At 33.3% G+C, this 12,562-nt stretch overlaps 1 protein-coding gene across 1 annotated transcript in view; it reads right to left on the reverse strand.

Moving 5' to 3' along the window:
- Positions 1-12,562, reverse strand: part of LOC132747972 (unconventional myosin-IXAa-like) — a 118,499-nt gene that overhangs the window by 59,079 nt on the left and 46,858 nt on the right. The window contains exons 11-14 of the mRNA XM_060737508.1: positions 8,219-8,353; positions 4,315-4,476; positions 3,405-3,495; positions 2,948-3,084 (exon numbers count right to left, since the gene is read on the reverse strand). Of these exons, the coding sequence (XP_060593491.1) occupies positions 2,948-3,084; positions 3,405-3,495; positions 4,315-4,476; positions 8,219-8,353 (525 nt within the window). The remainder of the gene's footprint in view (positions 1-2,947; positions 3,085-3,404; positions 3,496-4,314; positions 4,477-8,218; positions 8,354-12,562) is intronic.

The raw sequence follows: 12,562 nt of genomic DNA on the forward strand, positions 1-12,562 counted from the left end.
TTAGCATAAAATAAATTTATTTTTATTGCTTCTCAGAATAATGGCCCCCTTTTGAATAATGCACTGCAGTTATACACACAACAGAAGACTTATGCATTCAAAATACATATCAAACTTTGTTCAAACTGTTCAAAAATGACAAAACTTTGGAGGTAGAAATCATGCTTTTCTACAACAATTTTGTTATGTTTTTGTCAACTCCCTGAGAAAACTGTCAGCCTTCAACCTGATGAATATCTAACTATTGGCAAGCCTATAGTGTAACCACTTTTATGCTGTATGTTTGTATAAAATGCAAATGACATCGCATCAAAAACCCATAAATCACCTCCTTATTTCTTATCTTTTGCTTGCATATATCCAAGATCAGCAATATTCATATTTGTAACAGTATAGTATCAACACTTTTCCAAAAACATCATGTAAGAAATTACAAGTACTAAATCAGCTGTAAAAATTACTCAATAGCTTGGAAAAGCATTAAAATTAATACTAAGGTGCAGCATGGCTGGAAAGTCTTATCTGTATTGCAGTTGTACCCTCTTCAAAACTAAACCAGAGAAAAATTTCCCATATCATTATTTTGGTTCCTCAAGATTCCCCTTTGACTAGAAATTCTTTACTTACTTTTAAAACGTTAAATTAAGACCTGATTATAATAAAAAGTTCATATTTTAACACAGTTTTCTCGGGGCAGTTTTATAAGTCAATTAATATGAACAACAATGCTTTGAATAAAGAACAGTTGCACACATTTATAATACACTTACTGAATTTTCTTGATAAGCTTGATGGTTTGGGCACAAGTGTAGAAGCTTTGAAAATAACGGTCATGTGACTTTAAACAGTCATGTGACATTAAAAACAAGTCATGAGACTTTAAACTTATGTTGTTTTTACTATATGCTGTTTATGACACAGAGTAGTGAAACCACATGACCTGAATCATGTTTATCACATAAAGTTCTTTTCCCCCAAAACATCACAGACGTTGCAGACGAAGCTTTCTTTCTTCTGCATTATGATTTTCAATTGTGGAGAATAAATTGTAAATTGTAACCAATTCTTAACCCTATTGGAATTGAAAATTAAAGATTTTTCCTCTAGTATACAGGTAGGCAAGCCTTTCTGAGCAAGGCTCATTGGGTTTCACAAGGCTCTATACTTATGTTTGACCGATTTTCGAATCTTATACCCCCCCCCCCCCCCCCCCAAAAAAAATTACATTACAAAAATTAGATACTAAAAAGGTCCATTTCAAGAATTTGATAAGGTTTAAATTTATAACAAAAACTTTTCTGACGTTAACCCTAGCTTCTTTGATGCTTCATGTTTTTCCTTCACTATAGGAGAAATTTTGCTGCCCAAATGCTGAATATTAAATACCATGAAAAGAAATATTTGCAGCAAAGATTCTCTAAATCTACGCCTTTTTAAGCGGCCATATTTTTCTCGATGTAATAATGATGTCAGATCACATGGTTTGCAACATTGCGTCTTCAACTACCTATTAAATGCTGTCTCTACAATACATTTTAAAAACAATTTTTGTTGTACACCAATTCATTCAAGAAAAAAAAAGGATTCTACATGTATATATTTGTGAAATGACAATAACAAAAATAATTACATTAAAGCAAAAAATAAAACATAAAATAAAAGGCTAACACTTATTCGCTACATAAAAAGTAATGTCACACCATTAGGACTTTAATCAATGTACTATAATGGTAGGATGACTGTAGTGAGTAACCTTTTTGATACAATATAAGAATATCGTACGCACTTGAATTAGTCACTTTTGCTATAAATATGCCACTTCAGTCCTCAAATTCTCACATAAAATGAAAGGGCAAGAAAGAAGACAAATTAGCAAGTACTGTGTAACCTTTCATGTACAAGATGACGCTAAAAACTTAGCACTTACACTTAGCTTAGCAACAACAGGTCACAATTCTATATAAGGGCAATTATCAAAGAAAAGGGAGGTCTACAGTTCCTTATTCTCATATTCAAAAATATACATAGAAAGTGCAAGGAAAAACATCAGTTACTGTCTAAGAACAATTACTTAGGACATTGAAAAAAAGTTTTTGCTTTTACATAAACCTTAAATGTTCAAATAAATTCTATTTTCATAAAAGAATTTGTACCATATTCGTTTTCTTAATGAATCTCAGATGCCTTAGCAAAAACAATACCATGAAATATTATTGGTCCACTTATTCAGGGCGAGTTTCAGAATATTTCTGATAACTACAGTAACATAGGGCTTATATATAATTATGTATGGATTGTTTCTTTATTTTAATAATTCAATTTTTTAAATTTAAAAAGGGGGCGGGGGGCATGCATAAAGGGGGCATTTCCTTCCTAAAAAAAGTGGGGAGCCAAAGGATAAGGTAGGGAAAGGGAATGATCTGTGGGAATTTTTTTCTTCTCTGTATCACAAAACATGCCCAAGGTCCTAAAACAAAAATGGGATTTTCCACATGGTCCCATTACCAGAGATCAAATGGCAAAAACCCAAATAAATTAAGATCAAGGGGCTATTTTTGGGGCCCGGGTGATTTTCTGTTTTCCCAAAGTGAAAAAACCCAATTTCAGATCAAGCGCTCAATATCTTTTATTTCGCTTTCCCCGGAACAATTCGAAATTTTCTGGATCCATTTCCCAAATTTAATCTCATACTTGATTCTTAGGCAAAAGTAAAATAGGTACATATTTATTTTCAGAACATGAAAAGATTGGTCAATCTAATTGATATACTCAAATATAGAAAAAGCTGCCAACAAAAATAGTCTTGTTCTAAAAATAGTCTTGTTCTTACCAAAATACAGAAAAACCTGGCTATATAAAAAGTCTTTTTTAACATATACAATGCAGATCTTGACTCTTATAAGATAAGATGATTTTTTTTTCCGACCATACGAGTTTAAAATAAGGCAGCAAAGATAGTTATGTCATTATTATAAGCCACACCTCCTCTATGCCTGTAGGTTTTCCCAGCACGGATGAAGGCAAACATACTTTTGATGAGGGTTTTCAGAATTGTCCATCTTAACACAGCCACTGGATCAACCCCTGAAATAAAATGATATAATACATATTGGCATGAGTCAACATTTCATGAACAGCACGCTGTGATATCACACAGTTAAAATCTGACATTGTACGGGCATTTTAATGTAAATTCACCTTTTTCATACTTTCCGAAACTTGTTTAACATTCTATTCAGTTAAATACAAAAAATAGATGAAAATCAACCGAAAGAATACCAAACTGAAAACTTTTGTATATCTAGAAATCAATGGCGCAAATCATCAAAGTTCGTGCCTATACACGACCTTTATGCTCATTCAAAATACACACCTACTTGTATAAATTTCTGAAGAATACATACCCATAAGTTCCCTGACAAATGAAAGACTGCTACTTTTCATGTTGGCCACAATGTCTGTTCTAATCTGGTCACTATTCTTCTCTCGGAAATCCTGCATGATAAAAAATAAATGTTGGAAAAAATATGCAAACTTTTTCTTTGCAAATAAAACACTAGAACTTTCATCTAAGAACACTATAAAGAAAGCTAACAAAAGCTGTCAGTAGATCAGTGTGTTATAAATACAGTATAATGGACATGTCAGCTTTCAATTTAAAATTGTCACTTTTTATATTTTTCTTACTTAACAACAAACTTAACAAGCAAACAGTAAAGAGTCTGGTCGGACTAAACTTAGTGTTAAAACAGTTGTGTGCCATAGGCAAGTAATTCTTGCAGGTTCAAAAAAGTTTGTGATTTAAATGATTTTGAACATACCCTTTTTATTGCTCTTATACATAAGTGCCCCCACAGTTTTGTAAGTCTAAGGACAGACAGCTTGACAGCCAGACAGGCAGAAAAGAGCAAATCTATATGCCCGTCTCATGAGTGGGGGTGAAAAAAAGAGGAAAGAGGGAGGACTTTTTTAAAACCTAAAAGACTATAAATTTGGAATAATACTTTAACCAATGTTATCAATGCCAACATACAAAATATGAGCTGTGTCATGACAAAACCAACAAAATGGGTTTGTGACCAGCATGGATCCAGACCAGCCTGTGCATCTGTGAAGTCTGATCAGGATCCATGCCGTTCGCTTACAAACTCTATAACAAGTAGAGAAACCAATAGCGAACAGCATGGATACTGATCAGACTGCACGGATGCGCAGGCTGGTCTGGATCCATGCTGGTCGCAAACCCATTATGTTGGTTTTGTCATGACACGGCTCAATTATGTTAATTATCCAAAATCTCTTTACATAGCTTACCTTTATTTGATATTTGACTTTTCCAGCATAGTGTAGTACAGCAAATGCCATCTCTCTTCTCTGTGGCGCCTCATAGTATACATTTCCCTTGGCATGATGATGGTGAAACTTTGATAACAGCGTCTCGTTACTGGCTCCCGGAAAACTGAAAATATCATACCACGTTAAAAATTAAGTGACACTATGCCTATCCAAGGGTATATGGTGAGTGAACAGGTGAAAGTCAAAATACATTTACATTTTGCCACATTTCCATTCAATTTTATAATTTACTTCCCATGAATGATAATTCACATGACCCAAAGAAATTTCTATAAATATCCATCGCACATTCCCTGTAGTATTCAGTTCATAAAAAGAGTTGGGCAATCTTTTTATATTTTAAGCGAATTTATATTTTATCCCAAACATTTTTCAATATCAACTGATGGTGAATCATTATTACAACAGTCAATCTTTTGAAACATACATGTATAGTCAATTCAGCTCGACATGATAATGAAGAAATGAGCGCTCAGCCTAATGTCACTTTAAATAGTTTTGGGTTTTTTTGTTAGTTTTTACAAGGATTTCAACACCCTACTTTTTATGGTAACATACTGGCGGTTAGTCCACCTGACCCACTCACTTCCCTGTATAGCTAAAAACAGAAATTACCAATTTCTTTGCAAGTAACAGACAACTTATCCCCCATGACTTTAGAATCAGCAGTGAGAGACAAATAAAGTCAAAGATTGTCAGAGAGAAATTTCACCAAACATACTAACAACCCCTGGAATAAACATTTGATGCTTTCCCTATTGAGCTAAGTTCAAACAAAGGCATATAAATGTTATACCTGAAAACCAGTCTCAAACATTTGTACTTGGTGACCTTTTGTTTTAAAAGGATGAGAAAATTGTATGAACATGACTTAGTACTTTGATGTCAATTAACAACCATCTCAAAATATAATTCTGACGTAAAGTTCAATTAACACATAAAAAGTTGGAAAGTACACTAAGAAGGTCAATTAATGCAAATATAAAAAATTCCATCTTTCAACCTGGCCTTTTGATTTTGTGATGTAACAACAAAATTGTTGTACTTTTATCAAATAGAGAGAAATAAGGAATCCCTAAAGAAAGTCCAACAAGACAAAATTGAAAATGTTGCAGTCTCGGTTTGATTGAGCCTGTTTATTGATGGTAAAGGAAAGTACGATGCTTTCCCTATTGAGCTAAGTTTGAGGACTATGTTATATTTCAAACAAAGGCATATAAATGTTTCACTTGAAAACTGGTTTTCAAACATTTGTACTTGGTGACCTTTTGTTTTAAAAGGATGAGAAAATTGTAAGAGCATGACTTAGTACTTTGATGTCAATTAACAACCATCTCAAAATATAATTCTGACGTAAAGTTCAATTAACACATAAAAAGTTGGAAAGCACACTAAGAAGGTCAATTAATGCAAATATAAAAAATTCCATCTTTCAATCTGGCCTTTTGATTTTGTGATGTAACAACAAAATTGTTGGACTTTTATCAAATAGAGAGAAATAAGGAATCCCTAAAGAAAGTCCAACAAGACAAAATTGAAAATGTTGCAGTCTCGGTTTGATTGAGCCTGTTTATTGATGGTAAAGGAAAGTACGATGCTTTCCCTATTGAGCTAAGTTTGAGGACTATGTTACATTTCAAACTAAGTTGTATAAATGTTATACCTGAAAACCTTTTTCAAATTTGTACTTGGTGACCTTTTGTTTTAAAAGGATGAGAAAATTGTAAGAACATGACTTAGTACTTTAGTGTCAATTAACAACCATCTCAAAATTTAATTCTGACGTAAAGCTCAATTAACGCATAAAAAGTTGGAATAAACAATAATATATGAGGAAAGCAAAATAGTGCAAATATAAATAATTCCGACTTACAACCTTTGGGCCTTTTTTAAATTTTTGTGGAAATCCAACCCCATGGGGCCCCTAAACACCGGCTAAAATAGAATTCAATATTTAAAACAAGTTTAAATTTCTATTATAACTTGAAGGCCCAATCCATTTCTGGGTTAAAATATTGGGAAAAAAACAAAAAGGGGCCCTGAAATTTTTAAAATTTATAAAACCGATTGGGGGGGGGGAAAAATTTCTTTTTTTTTTTTTTATTTTACATTTTGTTTTTTCCCGGCCATACTTGCAAATAAATGAAAACCATATGTAAACTTACATACTTGGGATTCTTCATCTAACAGAGAGAAAAAGGGCCCATTGGCCCTTTTTTTGAACAGTCTAGACATCCTGTATTTTATTAAAAATTCAAATGTTCTTCCATTGGGGATAAACCCTTTTTTCTTATATTTTCCCCCCTATTTAACACATAAAAAGAGTTACAAACAAATTTTGTTTTTCTTGTTTTTGAATTGAATTGTCTGGTTTAAAGCCACAGGTTACATGGAAATTTTCAACCTTTACAAATAATGAATAAAATAAAAACCTTCAATGCATCAAGAGTATTTCTTCCTGCATGAATGGGCACCAATAACCTTCCATTAACTAAAGACTTAAAATGCTACTAATCTATACTGGACTTAAAATGCTACCAAACTATACAGGACTTAAAATGCTACCAAACTATACTGGACTTAAAATGCTTCTAAACTATACAGGACCTTAAAATGCTACCAAACTATACTGGACTTAAAATGCTTCTAAACTATACAGGGACTTAAATGCTACCAACTATACAGGACTTAAATTGCTACCAAAACTTATACAGGACTTCAAATGCTACCAAACTAGTTACAGGACTTAAAATGCTAACCAAAGCTATACAGGACCTTAAAATGCTATATAAAACTGTACTGCGACTTAAAATGCTAATAAAACTGTACAAAGGACTTCAAATGCTACCAAACTACATGGGACTTAAAATGGCTACCAAACTATACAGGACTTAAAATGCTATAAAACTGTACAGGACTTAAAATGCTACCAAACTATACAGGACTTAAAATGCTATCAAACTGTACAGGACTTAAAATGCTACCAAACTATACAGGACTTAAAATGCTATAAAACTATACAGGACTTAAAATGCTACCAAACTATACAGGACTTAAAATGCTATAAAACTGTACAGGACTTCAAATGCTACCAAACTATACTGGACTTAAAATGCTACCAAACTTTACGGGACTTAACATGTTATCAAACTGTACAGGACTTAAAATGCTACCAAACTATACGGGACTTAACATGTTATCAAACTGTACAGGACTTCAAATGCTACCAAACTTTACGGGACTTAACATGTTATCAAACTGTACAGGACTTCAAATGCTACCAAACTACATGGGACTTAAAATGCTACCAAACTATACTGGACTTAAAATGCTACCAAACTATACGGGACTTAACATGTTATCAAACTGTACATGGGACTTAAAATGCTACCAAACTATACAGGACTTAAAATGTTTATAAAACTGTACAGGACTTCAAATGCTACCAAACTTTATGGGACTTAACATGTTATCAAACTGTACAGGACTTAAAATGCTACCAAACTATACGGGACTTAACATGTTATCAAACTGTACAGGACTTCAAATGCTACCAAACTTTACGGGATTTAACATGTTATCAAACTGTACAGGACTTCAAATGCTACCAAACTACATGGGACTTAAAATGCTACCAAACTATACAGGACTTAAATTGCTATAAAACTGTACAGGACTTCAAATGTTACCCAAACTATACTGGATTTAAAATGCTACCAAACTATACAGGACTTAACATGTTATCAAACTGTACAGGACTTCAAATGTTACCAAACTACATGGGACTTAAAATGCTACCAAACTATACAGGACTTCTTATGCTACTGAAATCAAAAATGTTGTTTTATAACACAATCATTACCTGCTCAAACTTGAAGATGTGCTGGTTGAAATAGTACTGGAGGTGCTCATTTGCATAGTTGATACAGAACTGTTCAAAACTGTTCCATTTAAAATCTTCAAAACCAAAGATGTCCAACACGCCTATTGAATTACCCTGCCATATAATAATTTCAAGCAATTATGATAAACGTGTAATAACTCCAAGTACATAACTGATGATTAAATCTGTAAAACATCGTTGTAATAATTAAATATTATGTTATTTATTATAATGTGTGTTAGTAAATCTAAATCTAAATTTTAAAGTATTGAATAATTCAACATTCTTTTATATACTAAAATTATTTTTGGCAATATTTTGTAAAAATGATAATATACAACTATATGCACATACATTATAAGTGAATATTTTCGCGTGTCAAAAAGCAAGTTAGAAAATATATCCAATCGTGCAACGCAGCAACGGTGTAATCTAATGACAGGTTGGTTGATATTTTCACGAGAGGATTTTTAGTGGTTTTCATCAATTTGCAAAATTCACTAATATTTCTGCTTCGTTAACTAACCACTTATACAGTAATATACATCTGAGCCATTCAGAGTTTTATTTTAATTTCAAACTTTTAGTCAGCCACTTAAAATTATTGTTTATAAATATGTATAGTTTATGAATATGTACAGTTTATGAATACATAAGGGTGTATATGATTAACATGAATATCATATTTAAATTCAATCTGTATGAAATTCATACAACTTATTAAACACAACAGTAAAACATGCTGTAAAAGAAACCCTCTTTCTACAATCTGTATGTGTACTAACCCACTTTAATTTTTTCTCCTTTTTTTTTTTCTAATGATTGTTTTTTAGTGAAATAACTTTCTCTTCTCTTTGGTGTTGACACTAATATCTGGCATGCAAATTCCCCTAAATTATCGGCATATACATTAAAAAATTCTATCACTAAAGAATTGGACCAGGGGAAATATACATATGGATGATGGCCTTCTTTCCTTTTATTTTTGGTATAATTTTAAGCTGCACCAACACAGTGTGTGTCCAATGGCGACTTTCCAGCTTTACTGGTGGAGGAATACCTCAGGTGCCCTTCTGTGCATAATTTCAGGCACAAATGGGCACCTGAGTAGAACCACCAATGTTCTGTAAGCCAGCTGGATAGCTTCCTCATATGAAAGAATCCAAAGTCCCTGTATAGATTTGAACCCACTTGGCCACGGACACCCCTGGACGATGGTCTAAAGTGCTCTCATCATTAATTCTTTTAGACAAACACACTTTGAAGAACCACCTACCTTTGGATGATTCAACTTAAAAAGATCTATCAACAAACAATGGTGATTCATAGTTTGATTTTAATTCTTCATAAAATACAAGACAGGTAATCATTGTTAGCTAAATATGCAAATTAACAAGAGTGGAATAATGCCAAGGGAAAAATTAAGAAATCATGCCACAGTATAAACAAAAGGAAACTGGATGTAGCACAATAGAGCTAAATGCAAATATGAAGAGTTAAGAAAATAGGGGTTATGTTTGCAGAACATAATATTTCTACCATTTTTGCAAGCGAAAAGAAAACGGGCAAGTTAAATGAAGGGCATGATGAATGAAGCATGAAAAAAGGTTGACAAATGGATTGTTTCCTTGCATTTTTTAATATTTGCAAATTAAAAACAATAATGGGTTTATTTCAACAACAATACCAACATCTCTGATAAATACCATTATTTTCACGGTACGTTTCTCAAAGCTAGTTTTCTATACAATGAAATTTCATACAAATGAAAAAAAATCAATCAAAAAATTCTACATCAACACACGCAAAATACATGTACACAAAATTTAGCGCACTCTTTACTCAAATCACTTCAAAACAAGAAAAATACACTATCCCTTACAAGAGGGAGGTCAATATAACTTGACAACTACACAAAAAACCTGATGTCTGGTAGAAAAAACAATCCCTCCCCACCCTCCCTGCACCCCTGCACTGAAAATTACTTTCCTGGATCATTTGTGCAGTTAGTTTTATACAGAATTTCTTTTAGTTCAATTATGTAGGATGCTATAAGCCTCTAGACAAACTTTAGAATCTGTTCCTGGAACCAGTCAGTGCTAAGCAATGAGTGTCAAGTTTCATGCTCAAGGAAACAACCACTTGCCTCTGATGTGCAACTTAGCGATCATTAGATTACTAGTCCGACGCTTTAACCACTCAGTGTACATGTAGCTTGATAATGGTCTGCCCTGTTAGTCAGTAAATATTCTGAATTTTCCCCTAGAAATGATGAATGGTATTGTCCAAATGTAAAGATGGACAAGTCAATTTTAAGAGATTAGCTTCGTAAGGGTTACAAAAACATGATACTTACACGAGACATGGTTAAACAGAAAAAGTTTACTGACAGAGGGGAATGCATGTAAATCTAGCATGGAAACAAACAGGGTTCAAATGCTACAAAATACCTGTTGCAGACATACGAGAATCAATTTTCACAGCTTTTTTTTTTTTTTTTTTTTAAATAAAAGTTGTACTGGAAAAAAAATCAGACATTTCCAAAGCTGTTGGAGTTCTGTTAGATCAGTTTGAAAGTTAAAGAAGGTCTGAAAAATGCCATTGCAGCAATAAAGCCAAAAGTCATTGTTTATAGTCATTAATAAATAAGAAATATCTGCTTTGAAATGTTATATATAATACATGGCACATAATATAACAGGAGTAGCAACTACCTACTAGATAAATGGTCTGACCGATTGACCAATAAGCAGTGTCTAAATGCCATTATTTAATGTTAAAAAAATACTCTGATGAATTTTCATAACATCATGTTCAAGTTACATTATGCTCATTTTTTCATAGGCAAGTTAAGCTGAATTGACTACATAACTCAAAAGATTGACTGTTATAATGGTAATTGACCAACAGATGTTATTGAAAAATGTAGATTTAATATAAATCTGCCTAAAATATAAAAAGATTTGGCCCAGACTTTTTATAAACTGTTCGTTACAGGTAATTTTCGACAGATACTTAAAGAAATTTTCTTAGGTCACGTGACCCACACTTATTTCCAGTTGCCTTCCCTGTTATATTATGTCCCAGATTATACCATTAAAAACCTTCCACAAATCTTTTAAAAACAAATTTTTCTACATTTATTTTGAGCTGTTAAGCATAAATTTATCTTGTTCTGGTATGTGTTAAGTAAATTAAAAAAAAAAAAATTGAAGAAGGACATCTTACAATGTAATAATTTTAGTTAAGAAATTTCTTTAAGAAAATGCTTTGCATCGAGTTATCTAATTAAGTAAGAAACATCGCATTGCATTTCCGATTAAACAAGATATGTTTGTAAAACATGTATGCCCCCTATCAGCAGCCATTTAGTCATGTGATAAGGTTATTATGCATGACTTCTGACCCAGTGATCAAACAATTAATCAAGTATCAAGTTTCTACTGGTCATGACCTTAACCTTTGACCCCTTGACCCAAAACTCAATAGGGGTCATCTGCTGGTCACGACCAATCATCATACAAAGTTTGAAGTTCCTAGGCCTAAGCGTTTTTAGTTAATTGATCGGAAACCGTTTTTACCTACAAGGTCACCTTGACCTTTGACCTCAAACTAATCATGACTAACCTCCATGCCAAATATGAAGACTGTGGGTCAAAGGAATCTTAAGTTATTGGGCGGACAAGCTTTTTGAAGTCGAGGCCCCTGTGACCTTGACCTTTGACCAGGTGACCTCAAAATCAATAGGGGTCATCTACTAATCATGACTAACCTCCATGCCAAATATGAGGACTGTGTGTCAAAGGAATCTTAAGTTATTGGGTGGACAAGCTTTTTGAAGTCAAGGCCCCTGTGACCTTGACCTTTGACCTGGTGACCTCAAAATCAATAGGGGTCATCTACTAATCATGACTAACCTCAATGCAAAATATGAAGACTATGGGTCAAAGGAATCTAAAGTTATTGGGCGGACAAGCTTTTTGAAGTCAAGGCCCCTGTGACCTTGACCTTTGACCTGGTGACCTCAAAATCAATAGGGGTCATCTACTAATCATGACTAACCTCAATGCCAAATATGAAGACTGTGGGTCAAAGGAATCTTAAGTTATTGGGCGGAAAAGCTTTTTGAAGTCAAGGCCCCTGTGACCTTGACCTTTGACCCCAAAATCAATAGGTCATCTGCTGGTCATGACCAATCACCATACCAAGTTTGAAGTTCCTAGGCCTAAAGGTTCTTTATTTATTGATCGGAAACCGTTTTAACATACAAGGTCAATGTGACCTTGACCTTTGACCCCAAAATCAATAGGGGTCATCTGCTGG

The sequence above is a fragment of the Ruditapes philippinarum genome, unplaced genomic scaffold, assembly GCF_026571515.1.
Source record: "Ruditapes philippinarum isolate M1 unplaced genomic scaffold, ASM2657151v2 ctg449_1_1_1_1, whole genome shotgun sequence".
In the NCBI taxonomy this organism is placed as follows: Eukaryota; Metazoa; Mollusca; class Bivalvia; order Venerida; family Veneridae; genus Ruditapes; species Ruditapes philippinarum.